Source organism: Neofelis nebulosa, chromosome 8 (assembly GCF_028018385.1).
Source record: "Neofelis nebulosa isolate mNeoNeb1 chromosome 8, mNeoNeb1.pri, whole genome shotgun sequence".
Classification (NCBI taxonomy): Eukaryota; Metazoa; Chordata; class Mammalia; order Carnivora; family Felidae; genus Neofelis; species Neofelis nebulosa.
Window position 1 is genome coordinate 104,065,645 of NC_080789.1, and position 17,023 is coordinate 104,082,667.

Genomic DNA, 17,023 nt, shown 5'->3' on the forward strand with positions numbered 1-17,023 from the left:
ACTAGAGAGAGTCCTTGGCTCCTACTTTTCACTCTGCCTCCTCTGTCACATATATAGTAGCATCTGCTATTGGCTTATTTGTAAGTTTGTAAGGATTATAAAGATATTAGCGAATGTCTCATATATTTAGTTTGCTATATCATTATCTCATTTCTTTGTTTCTTCTGACATCACCCTAATGATTTTGTTTGATTTCAGTAGAGCAGACTGACTTTTTTGTTAGTAGTGGTGCACCTTCCACATACAATCCCACATTCTTCTTTGACTTTTATCATGCCGCCTTAGTATGTCTTAATGCTACTGTGTTTTTTTACTAGTACTGGTTTTCTTCCGATGAGCATATGAATCCCATCAATAAGGACAGTTTAGTTTTTTTAATTTTTAATTTTTTAATGTTTATTTATTTTTGAGAGACAGAGTGTGAGTGGGGGAGGGGCAGAGAGAGAAAGAAAGACAGAATCTGAAGAGGCTCTAGGCTCTGAGCTGTCAGCACAGAGCCTGACGCGGGGCTTGAACTCACAAGCCCTGAGATCATGACCTGATCCGAAGTGGGACGCTTAACCGACTGAGCCACCCAGGCGCCCTGAGGACAGTTTAGTTTTTGAAAATACAATCAACATCTGTATTTGTGTTTCTCGTGTAATTTATTATCTTATATCAATACAAGAGGCATCTGGACAGTTTGTCCAGCTGTGGTCATGGAATGGAAATTAATTTTAATGTTACCCTAAGCCAAACACATTGGGAATTAAAAAAAAAAAAAAAAAAAAAACAACCCACAATGTATCCTAAAGATAAATGCAGAAGACTTTTGCATTACACAGTTGAATTTACTATAAACTGAAATTCCTATTTACCATTTCTTGCCATTGAATGAGATAGTAAATTCTGCTTTGTGAAGAAAGGCCACTGTGAACTGCTTTAATTGAAGTCTTCTGCCTCTTTTCTCCCTGTATATGTTTGGTAGCATATATGGCCTTAATAGACCACCTATGAGCTACAGATATGCCTCCTACTGCAAATACACCTTCAGCATGATACTGTATTCTACTCACAAGTAGCTTTGAGATGATGTTACACTGATGCTGGCCGGGGTAATACTCCAAAGCAGCTGCCCCTTCCAAGCGAAAAGTCTCCGTGACATAGTTTGAGTGTGGAAAATCACCATTGAGCTTGCAACATTTCCTCAGGGGGAAAAACTACGAGATAACCAAGGAGTTATAATTAAACTTTGTCTCAGTACAAAATTTTATTTTATTTTTCAAGACAGTCATGAGGTCAGTGCTATCTACTCAAGCTTTTCACTGACCAGGCACCTTGAGGTAAGCATAATGTCCCTGCCAAGGCAGATCTGGTTGACAGAAGCAGCAGGCACACTCAGTTCTGATATGAGCTCTTGGCAGTTCTTCATCCACCTGGTGGAGGTAGCCCTTGACTGATGTCCCCCAGTTTAAGAAAGGGGCAAAGTCTGCAGAGAGGAATTGCCTTTCTCCGCCCCTTTGTCATTGTCTTCTTCCTCTTTTCCAGGGTTGGAATAAGTAACCACTGTTACATATGAAGGAGTTTCAGTTTCCCTCCATCACACGGAGAAAGGAAACTGAAACATGACAAACATCTGTGAGGTTACAACCCCATTTATTACAGTATTAAGACCTTACTTTCAATGATAAACTCTTCCATAATTCCTTTCCACATATTACTCATACTGTTAGGATCTGATGAGTTAGCTAAGGGAGGAGAAAATGATTTTCTCAAGATCACACAGGTGAGTGAGCAACAGAATTATATTAGTGCCCACGTCCTGTCTTATGAGGTGGTAGCAGTGGTAACATTTGTGTGTTGGTGCAGTGCTTTACCTGCTGAACCGTCTTTTTCTCTGTTATTTTATGTTCACAGCTGCCACCAGACTCACTTGGCACTGTGATTTTTATCTTTCCTTCTCCTGTCAAACTTCTTGAAAGAATAGTCTTAGGCTTTTTGTCATTCTTATCCATACCTCTGCTCTGCCAGCCCCACCTCTGCCCCTAACACCTTACTGGCTAATGGTCACCAAGAATTTTCAAATCTACACATACAGAAGCGACCTTTATGCCTCCAGCCTCTTCCTTCTGCAACATTAATGCACTAGGGGTGTTTCTCAGGAGTCTTTTTTATTCTCCTGGGACTGTATACTCCTTTGGATTTCTTTTCCTTTCTGTGATTTATTTCTGAATAATAATCTTAACTGCACTGCCTTCTTCTACCCCTGAAATGTTTTACTGTTAACCTTTGTTTTCTATTAGCACATCTTTTTTTTTTCCTTGTGAGTTCTAAGGCTTCAGATATTACTGTAGTGAATATGCCTGCCAAATGTACATTTTCAGTCCTGAGCCTATTCCTGAGCGAGGTCATGGACACCTCTACTGGTTGTCTCTCTGATAGTTCCAACTATCAACTATAAGTCAGAACCAGACTACCAGAGAAACCAGTCATTGATTCATTATTTCACCCACTCAACAAATATTTACTAAGTATCTACTACATATAAAACGTTCTAGACACTAGGGAGGAGGATTACAGACATGGATCAAGTCAGAGTCTGCTCCTAGGGGTCTTGCAATATGGTTTGGGGGAGAGAAGGTGATACCAGAGCATACAGGGGACTAGGAGGGTTTAGTAGCGTAAGTTACATTTGAGCTAGGTGTCAAAGTTATAGAAGTGTTCTTATGGGAAGGTGAGGAGAGCAAAATGACCATAGACCACCAAGGTGAAAGAGAACAACAGGTACAGTTTGGATAATGGAGTGAAATGGGAAGAGTGCATACCTGATGAGTAGAGTCTCAGTATGGGCATTTTGAGAATGAGGATGAAGGGGTTGTGGGTGGTGGTGACTAACATCTGTGTATTATCTCTTCTGAGTCAGGCATGTCCCTCAGGCCTGGGGGACAATGGAGGTAAGATTTGTTCCTGGAAATTGAAGTTCTATAGCGAACATAGTGTCTATGAAGATGTGTTCCTAGATCAACAGACAGTCATGGGTTCATATACTGATAATCTGTATGTTGGCATTCTTTGTAATCGTCCCAGTAGTGGATTGAGTTAAGCTTAGAGAGTAGTGTGACGTGCCAGTGTTTGGTGGCTGAGGCGGTGGTAAACAAAGTATATGCACACTGAGTTTATCTAATACCCATGCGAGGTAGGAATTAAATCATTATCCTCACTTTTTTAGTGATGATACTAAGTTTCAAAGTTTGGTGAACTTTCTGAATAAGGACGGAAACAGGTTTTAAATCTAGGACTTTCTGGCTCCAGAACACATACTCTTGCCAGTCGGACTTAACATATGGGATTTCAAGCGGGTAGAAAAGGACCTGTGTGAGGCGACTGGGTGGCTCAGTTAAGTATCTCACTTTGTCTCAGGTCATGATCTCACAGTTTGTGGGTTCAAGCCCTGCATTGGGCTGTCTGCTGTCACCACAGAGCCTGCTTTGGATGCTCTGTTCCCCTCTTTGCCTCTCTCTGCTTGCTCTCTCTCTCTCTTGCAAAAATAAATAAATTTTAAAAAGAAAAGAAAAAAAAGAAGAGTGGTGTCTGGGTGACTCATCGGTTAAGCAGCTGACTTCAGCTCAAGTCATGATCTCACAGTTCATGAGTTCGAGTCCCGCATTGGACTCTATGCTGACAGCTCACAGCCTGGAGCCTGCCTCAGATTCTGTGTCTCCCTCTCTCTCTGCACCTCCCCCACTCATGTTCTGTCTCTCTCAAAAATAAATAAACAGTGCAAATTAAAAAAAAAGAAAGTAAGAAAAGAAAAGGACCTGTGAGGAAAGTCACAGGGAGTTGAGATAAGGAAGGGTTCCTGAGCTGCAGAAAATCATGAACTTTTTGTGACACAGACTCTCATGTGTTTAGAACTTGTTTCTAGTGGTGCAGCACCTGAGCACGAGTAGGGAAATGATACAGCCTCCTCAGGATTGGCACGGCACATGCAGCACATGGCCGAGGAAATGAGTCGAATGTTTTTTGGCGTCTCAGAGTTTGGTATACAGGCTGCAGGCAGACATTTGCAACAGGTTTGAAGGATGGGGTGAGGGGAAATGCTGAGTATGACCCACCTGTTCTAAAATTCTCAAGCAGAATGTTGAGGTCTTTGGTTGATGCAACTCATCCCCTAAGAGTTAGGTCTGTTTTTGAAATAGTATCTGATAACACTCATCTATTTATTGAGCACTTAATATAAGTCAGTCAGTTCTATGCCTCCGCACTTACAGTGGTGAACAAAACAGACTAGGCCCCAGCCCTCATGGGCTTGCAGTGTAGTGCAGGGAGGCAGACATTAAGCCAATAATTAATCACACAAGTAACATTTAACTGCAACTGCAGTAAAAGCTTTGAAAGAAAAAGAACAGTGAGGGTGCCTGGGTGGCTCAGTCAGTTAAGCGTCTAGCTGTTGATATTGGCTCTGATTGTGATCTCACGGTTCCAGAGATCAAGCCTAGAGATGGGCTTTGTGCAGACAGTGCAGAATCTGCTTGGGATTCTGTGTCTCCCTCTCTCTCTTGTCCCTCCCCGACTCATTCTCTCTCTCTCTCTCTCTTAAAAATAAATAAACTTGAAACAACAACAACAACAACAATGTATCATAGAGGGAGCTAATATTAGATTGAGAGACCGGGTAAGTCCACTCTGTGAAAGTCACTTTTACAGCAATCTGAAGGATTGAGCAAGAGTCAGCCAGGTGAAGGTTGGATGGGAGGCCAGGAGGGCTATTTAGACAACAGAAATAGTGTGAGCAGAGACCCTGAGACAGAAAGGAACTTGGTGCCTCAGGCAGAGAGAAGCCATGTGTGGCAGGAACCCAGTGAACCAGGAGATGAGGCCAGTAGGTAGGCAGGAACTAGCCAGGCATGTTTAGAATTTTGAATTTTGTCCTTAGAGGAGTGCGAAGCCATTGAAGGATTTTATAGAGGAAGTGGCATTATCATATTTGTGTTTTTAAAAAGACCATTCTGACTGCTGTGGGGAACATGAGTTATGTATTAGGGAGGGTGTTAGGCAGAATAATGACCTCCCAAACATACCTACATCCTAATTCCTAGAAGTTGTGAGTATGTTAGATTGCATAGCAAAGGGGAATTAAGATTGCTAATCAGCTGACCTTATGATTGGGAGATTGGTTATTTGGATTATCTAGGTGGACCCAGTGCAATCACAAGCATCCTTAAAAGCAGAAGAAGGAGACAAAAAGCCAGAGAGAGATGTTACTATGGAAGAACAGTCAACATTGCTGGCTTTGGAGATGAAGTAAGGGAGACACAAGGCAAGGATTGTGGGTAGCTTTTAAAAGCAGGAAACGCCAAGGAAACAGATGCTTTCCCTACAGCCTCCAGAAGGGAATCAGGCCCACGGTGATTTTAGCCTAGTGAGTTCCATGTCAGACTTCAACATAGGTGTGAGATAATAAATTTGTGTTGTTTTCAGCCACTGAGTTTATGGTAATTTGTTCCCTCAACAATCGAAAATTAATCCAGAGGGGCATCAGAAAGGCTGTTGGAAGACCACTTGGGGATCTATAGTGTAGTCCAGGGTGAAGTTGAAGGTGATCTGGACTAAATCGATGGTAGTGGACAGAGAGAGACAGAAGTGGATCAGTTCATGCTGCGCTTTGGATGAGGAGTGACAGATTTCTGGCATGGGCAGCTGGGAGGAACGAGATACTTTTCACTGAGATGGGGAGACTGGGAAAGTGGGAGTTATGGTGGAGATCAAGAGTTTGGTTTTGGGCCTGTTCTAGGTTTAATGTGCCTGTGAAGCACTCAAGCAGGAAAGTCAAAGACGCTATTGGCTATTGGGTAGTTGGGTCCGGAACTCAGAGGAGAAGACTGAGCTAGAAATGGCATTTTGGACTTAATCTATGTGGATGGCTTTTAAAGTCATGAGAGTAAGTGAGGCTCCTAGGACAGTGTTTCTCAAACTTTGAACACCCATGCAGATCACCAATTTTAAACAAGAAAGTAGTATTTAAAAAATTGTTTTCAGTATTGAAAAGGATGATATTTTTGCAGCCTCTTACAAAGTATATATCTGTCTTGTTGACAGATAGCTTGAGATGTAGGTTAGATCCAGACACTCTGAATTGTCCCGCCTGTATTTCTACTAAATTAGGAGACTCCATGCTAGAGTTATAGATTGTCAAGATTTGCAACTGGTATTTGCTGGCTCTGTCAGATGTTTTGGGATGCCAAGACCAAACAGACTGAGAAAGCATGAGATTTTTCCCTGAAGACTATTCCTAATGCTCCATCAGTTGCCAAATTGACACACTTAAAAGATTAAGTAACTGTAGGGGTGAATGTTTCAACCAGCCTAAATGTTTGGAAGATAGGAGCAAATGGATTCTTAGTCATTCTTTGAGTACTTCAGTCTCTGGAAAGTGTCTGTTGGTGTTTTGTTGTAACATTTGGATGTGTTCCTTATATATCCACAAGCATAAAATCATTCTCACTTTGCTGAGTGAAGAAAGCCATCCAATTCTGGGAAGGAGTCACACCTTAGCAATTCAACCATTTGCAGCATAGTTTCGTGACCAACAAATCTGGTATCTTATTCTCCTCATTAAAAACTGAGATGTTTTGGCCTTGAAGTAATGGTTCAGGTTAGTTAAGCTGCTGGGTGTATTTTAGCTAAGCAGCCCTCTGGAAATCAGGAATGGCTATTCGTATTATCAGCATCACAAAGAAATATTTTTATCTCGTCTCTCCCTGTGGAAACTCTTGTCAGCGCTTTTTTTTCCTTGACACCCTTTACACTCGAGCAGGAAGGGTAATTTTGCAAACACTGCCATTTCTTTCCACACAGCCAAGAGCACATACTGAGTTGTCAAGATTTGCTGACACTCAATTTTCATTATTTCCTTCAACACTCAGTTACAATCAGGAGGCATATTGTTGACTTCTAATTGTTCCATGTGTCTAAAACGCCTTTTAGTAATGCAGCAACACCTTTTCTTGTTGTTTGTATAGCTCATGCTCTGTCGGTTTTGAGCGGGGTGCACCTTTTCCAGCCCACGTCACGGCTCACAAAAGCATCATCGTCTAAATGAAAACTGTCTTCCCTTGTGCCGTGAGTTTTCACTGATAAGCAGAACAAAGTTATTGAGTACTTCTACCCCATTACAGAGTACATATACTACACGGACCGATTTGTGTTTTTCCACAAGTAGTTTGTTCAGTTTTAAAACAAAATATATGCTGAAACACTCATGTGATAATAATTGCTGTCTCATATCATGTGCCATTGATATTATGTGACTTCCAGCAGAGTCCTATAATAAAGAAATTTTGTCAATAGCTGTTTTTTTTTTTTTTTCCCACAATTAAATTGGGCATTAAATTTGGGCTAACAGCTTCTTAGGAATATTAAGACCTTACCGTTTTAGCTGAGGAATGCCTCTAGTTTTGGTCTCTTCTCTACCCTGTCAACAAAGTAAATTGATTTGAGGCTTTGTTTGAAGATGAGGTGAAAGTTCACTTGGTTCTACACCACCATATTTGCTGAACACTAGCTGATACGCACTGATCAGCAGAGACTGAACATACTGACATAGCAAGTTGGTAACTTTAAAGAAACCCATGAAAATCACTATTACTCATACATTTCAACTTTACAAAATGTATATGAGCAAATTTCTTTAATTTTTCCTCTGAAAATGCCTGTGAACTACTTCATGATTCTTGAGGACTGATCATGTTTTGAAGTTGCTGAGAAGGACAAGAAAAGGGGCTAGGACTGAGTGAGCCCACAGAACCTAAAAGTTGCAGGCGATAGATTTTGTGGCAAAAAACGTAAGACAATCTAGAAAGTATGATTTCATGGAAATCAAGAAAAGAGTAATTCAGGACAGAGGGTAAGCTGTGGAATGTTACAGAGAGGTCAAGTAAGATGAGGACTGATAAAAGAGCATAGGGTTTAGCAACATGAAGCTAGGATTGGAAATCCTAGCAAGTCCAGTACGTTTGTTTGCTTGTTTGTGATGGTGGCGGGAGGTATTGGGCCAGAAGCTAGAGAAACTAAATTAGAGTGGATTTTACAGTGAATGGAAAGGGAGGAAATGAAAAGGTGTGTATAGCAAAGAGTTCTAGTTAATCCACCAGTGGAGATAAAATGGAATCCTAAAAGTGTACTGAATCCAAAAGAAGATAGAAAAAGATGAAAAGGGAATAAAGAACAAAAGGAACAAGTAAAAAGCAAATGGCGAGATGATAAACTTAAACCTAGTATCAATAATCATACCATAGGAAATGCTGTAAACACTTCAATTAGAGGACAGATTGTCAGATTAGAGTAAAAAGTAAGACCCAACTCTAAGCTGTCTACAAGAAACACACTTTGAATATAAAGATGCAAGTAGGATAAAACTGAATGGAGAGAGATCTGTGGTGCTGACAGCAGTCAAGAGAAAGTTTGAGTAGTATATTAAAGTGGGTTTCAAAGACGATGATATTAGAGTAAAGAACGTCATTTCCTATGATACAGAGGTCAGTTAATCAGTAACAACCCTAAACATTTATATACCTGATAATAGAGCTCCAAAATACATGAACCAAAACTAATAGAACTGTAGGGAGAAATAGACAAATCCCATTATCGTTGGAGACTTTACTACTCCTCTCTCAATAATTGCCAGAATAAGTAGATAAAAATGAGCAAAGGTATAGAAGACTTGAACAATACCGTCAGTCAATCAACTTGACCTAATTCACATTTATAGACCATTACACTCAACAATAGCTGAATACACTTTTTTTTTTCTTTCAACTATACAGGGAACATTTCACAAGATAGACCACATTCTGGACTGTAAAATAAGTCTCAGTACATTTAAAAGAATTCAAGTCATATAAAGTATGCTATCTGATCAAAATGAAATTAAATTAGAATTCAGTAAAAGAAAGATCTGTAAAACCCACAAGCATCTGGTAAGTAAATAGCACTTTAACGTATCGGTCAAAGAGGTAGAAAGTATGAAGGTAACAGATCAAACTTGTGATAAGCTGCTACAACAGTACTGAAAGGGAAATTTATAGCTAAATTGATGCCTGTATTGGAAAGAAATGTCACAAATCCATGACCATAGCTTCCTCCTTAAGAAACTAGAAAAAGAGCAAATTAAACTCAAGCTGGAGCAAGGAAATAAAATTTAGAGTGGAAATCACTGAAATGAAAACAGAAAAATCAATGAATGCATAAGCTGGTTTTTTTGTTGTTGTTGCTGTTTTTGTTTTTTTGTTTTTTTTTTTTTTTTGAGGAGCATAAATAAAATTGATAAACTTCTAGCCAGACAGATCAGGAGAAAAAGAATACAAATTATCAATATTAAGAGAGGTGACATCACTACATATTCTACAAACATTAAAGGGTAGTGAGGGAATGTTATGAACAATTTAACGTTAAAGACACAAACTACCAGAGCTCACTGAAGAAGAAATAACATGAATAACCTAAAATCTATTCAAGAGTTCAAATTTATGGAAAAGGCCTACCCACAAAGAAAACTCCAAGCCCAGATGGTTTCTCTGGTAAATTCTAACAAATATTTAAGGAAGAAACAATACTAATTCTGCACAAGCTTTCAGAAAATTGAAGAGAAGGTTATACTTCACAACTCATTCTATGAAGCTGGCATTACCCTGATACCAAAACCAAAGACATGATAAGCAGCTAATGAACACGGATACAAAAATTTTAAGAAAAATTTTAGCAAATTGAGTCTAACATATAAGAAGACTGATGCATAATTACAAAATGGTGTTTATCCTCAAAATGGAACGTTGGTTTAATATTTGAACAGCAATCAATGTAACTCACCATATAAACAAACTAAAATAAAAAAAACATATGATCATTTCAATGTATTCAGAAAAAGCATTTGGCAAAATCCAGTATCCCTGATAAAAACTCCAACCCGGGAGTAGAAGACAACTTGTTCAACCTGATAACGGATGGGCAGAAAAGGGCTAACTCAACAGGCCTGGGGTGCTCAAACTGTGTACATTCTCAAGAAAGGCCTGGGCTCTTAAAATAGTTTGTCTGATGAGTATATTTGCATGCCTGAGATCTTGAGCCATGCTATCCCAATTTATCTAGATAGTTTATACTGGCAGTGTGATTTATGGTGAACATTTGCTTTCTCTCTAGAGGTCTGGAATGTCCGTAGCTGAGGTCAGTCACATAGGGTGCTAAATGCTTACGTGACTAACTCCTAGTAAAAACTCTGGACATGTAGGCTCAGGTGAACATCCCTGGTTGGCAACCCTTTGTACTTGTTTTCACATATGGTTGCTGGGAGAATTAAGTGTGTCCTATGTGACTCCATTGGGAGGGGACACTTGGAAGCTTATACATTTTCCTCTGGACTTCATGCACTTTTCCCTTTTGCTTATTTGACTCTGTATACTTTTACTGTAATAAACTGTAACCATGAATAGAACAACTTCTGAGTCCTGTGAGTCCTTCTCCTATGAGCCTGAGGGTGATTGTGGGAACCCCTGACATAAGGGGCATCTACAAAAACCTGTGTCTAATATCAAACAAGAGTGAAAGACTGAATACTTTCTCACTTAGATCAGGAACAAATGATGCCCATTCTTTATTCATCATTGAATATGCACTGGAGATTATAATCACTGCAATAAGGCAAGAAAAAGAAGGCATGAGAAATAGCAGTCATCTATATGCTAAAACAAAGTAAGGCAATCTGTATCTCTCTATCTCTCTATCTCTAGAAATGCCTGTATAGAAGATCTGATGGAATGTCCAAAAACCTAGAAGTAATAAGAAGGTTTACTAAGGATGCTGAGTACAGGATCCATGTACAAAAAATAATGTACCTCTATATATAAGCAACATTCAACCAGTAATTGAAATTTTAAATGCAATTCCATTTACAATAACAAAAAATGTGGAATACTTAGGCATGAAGATTGCATAAATGATGTGCAAACCCTATACACTGAGAACTATAAAACATTACTGAAAAAAAGGTAAAGAAGACCTAAAACAAGTCAATAGATATGCCTCAGGGCGCCCAGGTGGCCCAGTCTGTTAAATATCAGACTCTTTTTTTTTTTTTTTTTTTAAATTTTTTTTTTCAACGTTTTTTATTTATTTTTGGGACAGAGAGAGACAGAGCATGAACGGGGGAGGGGCAGAGAGAGAGGGAGACACAGAATTGGAAACAGGCTCCAGGCTCCGAGCCATCAGCCCAGAGCCTGACGCGGGGCTCGAACTCACGGACCGCGAGATCGTGACCTGGCTGAAGTCGGACGCTTAACCGACTGCGCCACCCAGGCGCCCCTAAATATCAGACTCTTGATTTCAGCTCAGGTCAGGATCTTACAGTTTGTCAGATTGAGCCCCGCCTTGGGCTCTGTGCTGACAGTGCAGAGCCTGCAGAGTTCTCTTGCTCTCTCTCTGCCTCTCCCCTGTTCACGCTCTCTCTTTCAAAATAAATACATAAATGTTAAAAAAGAAAGAAAGAAAGAGATGTGCCTCATTCATGGGTTGAAGTTCTCAACATTATTAAGATGGCAATTATCTCCAAATGGGTCACATACTACACCATCCCAATCAAAATTGAAAGGACCTAGTAGAGCTAAGCAATTTTGAAAAAGAACATATTTGGAACACTAACACTACATGATTTAAAGATTCATTGTGAAACTACAGTCATCAAAACTCTAGTATTAGCAGTAAGATAGAGAAAATGATTATTAGAATAGATCAGAATCCAGAAATAGACCCACCAACATAGATACTGATTTATTGTTTTTTAATAAAAGGATTAAGTGGAAAAAGGACAGTTGTTCTATGTTTGGTCAGAGGTTGTGTTTAAGCCTCTTGTGCCAGTGGAGGGTTCCACTCTGTGTTGATCCCTCCATATGCAGCTTAGGAAATGTTTTCAAGTCTGTCCCATGACCTGCTCTGATCATTCCTGGGTAGGTACAGCCTGGTGCTTGTACACAGCCTTCCTGACTATCATGGTTAACTGTAATCCCAGGAGGGCTTTCCTTAGTTATCCCTGTTTCTCTATATTAAACTTCTGTATGCTCTACCATTTGGCTTGTATCGGAGCTTTGGGCCTCTTCATTGCTTTTCCTGGATATTTCCATTATTTTCAATAACGCTCTTTGGCATGAGGTTCTCTATTTTCTGTTCCAAATAAAGTCAGTCCCCTCAGAGACATGGAGCTCTTTGTCCCTACAGTGTGCCTTTCCCCCTCAGTAGAACCCTGTTGCCACTATACCTGTGGCTTGGGGTGGAAGTGGCTTTTCCCATAGTGATTGATACCTGGTCTTTGGGTGGAAGGGGTGTTGGTAGCCCTGAGTCTTCTTGACTTACTCCTTCTGACATGGAACTTCCACCTTATGAGTAAACTAGAGTGGTAGCAATCAGGGCTCAGTATCTCTAATCTACTGGGCCTGGAGTAGAGTTTCCACTACATGAGCTAGGACTGGGTGGAGGAACCAGGAGGTCCGTCCCATCTATGGCCTGCCCAGAACCTCTAGGCTGAAGGGGATGAGAAACACCAACAGCCTGCCCCTTCCAGGATGAAACTAGCCCAGGACTAGGATATGGAGGGAAAGGGAACCCCTGTTTTCTTCTCTGCACAGACCTGAGGTAGAGCTTCTGTAACAGAGTGCTGGAGGAATGGGGTAATGGAACAGATCTTGGCTCAAATGCCACACTCTCACCTGTTCTGAGATTTAGTAGATTTTTTCTGAATAAATGTTTCTCCATTTGCTATATGCCCTTAGAGACTTTACATGTTTTTGTTTGTTTGCTTTGGTTTTTAAAATGATGCTCACCAACTAAAATGCAATTTTGCTGGGAAGGCCCACTGAACTCCTTACTGTGTCATTCCAAAAGCTCCACCTTGTTTTTAAGCTTTTAATAGCAGGCTTTGGATCTTTGGATCTTCTTCTTAGACAAGAAGATTTCTTGTCTTAGAGACAAGAAAGTTTTCATTACCAAATATGATTTTTCTGAAGATACTGTGTTTATACTAATATTTTGTTAGCATTTTGTTCACTGTAATATTTTATTCACTGTAATAAACTTATCAGAAAGCTTTTAACTGGTCTGGAAGATGGCATTATTTTTCTCCTATAGACTGGGATTTTGATGTTAAATTACTTTTCCACATAGCCTTTCTATTTGATGACCCAGATTGACTATTCCCAGGTTCCATATAGTCTCTTTGGATAGATAGTATTATAGACAGATTCGACCAGCATACCCACTGCACTTGAAAATTTATAAAATGCTTTTCCGGTTTATACTAGCTTCTTTTCTTCATAACCTGGTGTGCCAGAAGCATCAATCCTGCCAATTAAAAACTGAACATTGGCATGGTAGCTGAACTAATTTGTTCAGCTAGCATTTATTAATTGCCTACTCCACGACAGACAGCTTGCTCACATTCCTCTTATTGCCTATAAATGTGTTCTAATCTAGGTCCATTATTACTATGGTTAATGTATTGTAAAGTTATTAATTTAAACTTGGCTTACTCTTTGAGCCTCGTTATACAGAATAGCCCTTCCTTTGGAGAAGTAACTTATTGTAGGAAACTATAAGACTTAGTCTTATGAACTAACTCTTGGGAAAAAGCCATAATGTCTGAGAAGTAAAGCAACCAAATTAAGCTTTCACAATAGAGGAGAGAAGGAGCAACTGTCCATATATGAAAATGAAGCCATCCGCGTTGGCAGTTTAGGGAAGAACTGATGCTCAGGAGGTCTTGGGTGTTTCTTTAATCTCCTTTGTACTGCTAACTCTATGATTCTGTTTTTTACTTTGTTTTTTGTTTTTGTTTTTAGTTTCAAGGTTTTGTTTTGTTTTGTTTTTACGTCTATTTTTTGAGAGAGACAGAGGCAGCGTGAGTGGGGGAGGGGCAGAGAGAGAGGGAGAGACAGAGAATCCCAAGTAGGCTCCCTACTGCTAGGGCAGAGCCGGACATGGGGCTCAAACTCATGAATCTGTGAGATCGTCACCTGAGCAGAAACCAAGAGTCAGGTGCTTAACCTAAGAATGAAACAGGCGTCCCTCAAGTTTTTATTTAAATTCCAGTTAGTTAACATATAGTGTAATATTAGTTTTAGGAGTAGAATTTAGTGATTAATCACTTACACCCAGGGCTTATCACAACAAATGCCCTCCTTAATACCCATCACCCATTTAACCCATCCACTGCTCACCTTCCCTCAGTTTGTTTCTCTGTTGTTAAGGGTCTGTTTTATGGTTTGCCTCTCTCTCTCTTTTTTCCCCCTATCATCATCTGTTTTGTTTCTTAAATTCCATATATAAATGAAATCGTATGGTATTTGTCTTTCTCTGACTGACTTATTTTGCCTAGCATAATACACCCTGGCTCTATCCATGTTACTGTAAATTGCAAGATATCATTTTTTTTATTACTGAGTAATATTCCATTGTGTGTGTGTGTGTGTATGTATCTATGTATGTTTGTTTGTTTGTTTATATGCACATCACATCTTCTCATTCATCAGTCGATGGTCATTTGGCTCTTTCCATTAATTTGGCGGTTATTGAAAATGCTGCTGTAAACATTGGGGTGCATGTGTCTGTCCCTTCAAATTAGTATCCTTTGGGCAAATACCTAGTAATGCAATTGCTGGGTCATAGGATAGTTCTATTTTTAATTTTTTGAGGAACCTCCATACTGTTTTCCAGGGTGGCTACACCAGTTTGCATTCCCACCAACAGTGCAAGAGGGGTCCCCTTTCTCCACATCCTCACCAACATCTGTTGTTTCCCGTGTTGTTAAATTTAGCCATTCTGAGGAGTGTGAGGTGGTAGCTCACCGTTGTTTTGATTTGTATTTCCCTGATGATGAGTGATATTGAGTCTGATGATACTTTCATATGTCTGTTAGCCACTGGATGTCTTATTTGGAAAAATACCTGTTCATGTCTTCTGCCTATTTCTTAACTGGATTGTTTGTTTTCTGGGTGCTGAGTTTGATAAATTCTTTATAGATTTTGGAAACTAACCCTTTATCAGATATGTCATTTGCAAATATTCTGAAGGTTGCCTTTAAATTTTATTGATTGTTTCCTTCACTGTGCAGAAGCTTTTTATCTTGATGAAGTCCTGATAGTTCATGTTTGCTTTTGTTTCCCTTGCCTCAGGGGATGTGTCTAGTAAGAAGTTGCTAAAGCCAATGTCAAAGAGGTTGCTTCCTGTGTTCTCCTCTAGGATTTTGATGGTTTCTTATCTCACATTTAGGTATTTCATCCATTTTGAATTTATTTTTGTGTATGGTGTAAGAAAGTGGTCCAGTGTAATTCTTCTGCATGTAGCCGTCCAGTTTTCCCACACCATTTGTTGAAAAGATTGTCTTTTTTCCATTGGATATTCTTTCCTGCTTTGTCGAAGATTAGTTGACCATATAGTTGGGGCCCATTTCTGGGTTTTCTATTCTGTTCCATTGTCCTATTTGTCTGTTTTTGTGCCAGTACCATACTGTTTTGCTCACTATAACTTTGTAAGATAATTTGAAGTCCAGAATTGTGATGCCTCCAGCTTTACTTTTCTTTTTCAAGATTGCTTTGGCTATTTGGGGTCTTTTGTGATTCCATACAAATTTTAGGATTGTTTGTTTTAGCTCTGTGAAAAATGCTGGTGGTGTTTTGATAGGTATTGCATTAAATGTGTAGATTGCTTTGGGTAGTATAGAAATTTTAACAATATTTGTTCTTCCAACCCATGAGAATGGAATGTTTTTCATTTCTTTGTGTCTTCTTCGGTGTCTTTCATAAGCATTCTATAGTTTTCAGAGTACAGGTCTCTTTACCAATTTGGTTAGGTTTATTTCTAGGTATCTTATGGTTTTTGGTGTAATTGTAAATGGGATCAATTCCTTGATTTCTCTTTCTGCTGCTTAATTATTGGTGTATAGAGATGCAACCGATTTCTGTGCCTTGATGTTGTATCCTGAGACTTTACTGATACCATATAGAACTTCATATATCAAGTTCTAGCAATTTTTTGGAGTCTTTCAGGTTTTCTACATAGAGTATTATGTCATCTGTAAATCGTGAAAGTTCAGCTTTTTCCTTGCTGATTTGGATACCTTTTGTTTCTTTTTATTGTCTGATTTCTGAGGCTAGGACTTCCAGTACTATGTTGGATAACAATGGTGAGAGCAGACATCCCTATCTTGTTTCTGACTGTAGAGAAAAAGCTCTCAGTTTTGCCCCAGTGAGGATGATATTAGCTATGGGTCATTCATATATGGACTTTATGATGTTGAGGTATGTTCCCTCTATCCCTACTTTGTTGAAGGTTTTTATCAAGGATGGATGCTGTACTTTGTCAAATGCTTTTTCTGCATCTATTGACAGAATCACACGGTTCTTAGCCTTTCTTTATTAATTTGGTGTGTCATGTTGATTGATTTGCAAATACTGAACCTCCTTGCAGCCCAGGGATAAATGTTACTTGATCCTGGTGAATGATTCTTTTAATGTACTGTTGGATTCGATTTGTTAGTGTTTTGTTAAGAATTTTCGCATGTATGTTCATCAAGGACATTGGCCAGTAATTTTCTCTTCTAGTGGGATCTTTGTCTGGTTTTGGAATCAATGTAATGCTGGCCTCATAGAGTGAGTTTGGAAGTTTTCCTTTCATTTCTCTTTTTTGGAACAGTTTGAGAAGAATAGGTATTAACTAATCACTTAATGTTTGGTAGAATTCTCCTGGGAGGCCATCTGGTCCTGGACTTTTGTTGGTTGGGAGATTTTTTATTACAGATTCAATTTCTTTACTGGTTATTAGTTGTTCAAATATTCTATTTCTTCCTGTTTCAATTTTGGTAGTTTATATGTTTCTAGGAATTTATCCATTTCTTCTACCCAGTTTGTTAGCATATAATTTTTCATAATATTCTCCTTTAATTGTTTGTATATCTGTGGTGTTAGTTGTGATCTCTCCTCTCTCATTTGTGATTATATTTATTTGG

The 17,023-nt window shown here is 39.2% G+C and overlaps 1 protein-coding gene across 4 annotated transcripts in view; it reads left to right on the plus strand.

Annotated features, from left to right (window-relative positions):
* PARP11 (poly(ADP-ribose) polymerase family member 11) overlaps positions 1–17,023 on the plus strand; it is a 68,685-nt gene that overhangs the window by 22,884 nt on the left and 28,778 nt on the right. Inside the window, exon 2 of one of the 4 annotated variants that reach the window (XM_058743985.1) lies at positions 7,002–7,101. The exons of the other annotated variants lie outside the window; for them this stretch is intronic. Coding sequence (XP_058599968.1) covers positions 7,078–7,101 — 24 coding nt within the window. The 5' untranslated portion in view covers positions 7,002–7,077. The remainder of the gene's footprint in view (positions 1–7,001; positions 7,102–17,023) is intronic. 4 annotated transcript variants of the gene reach the window in all.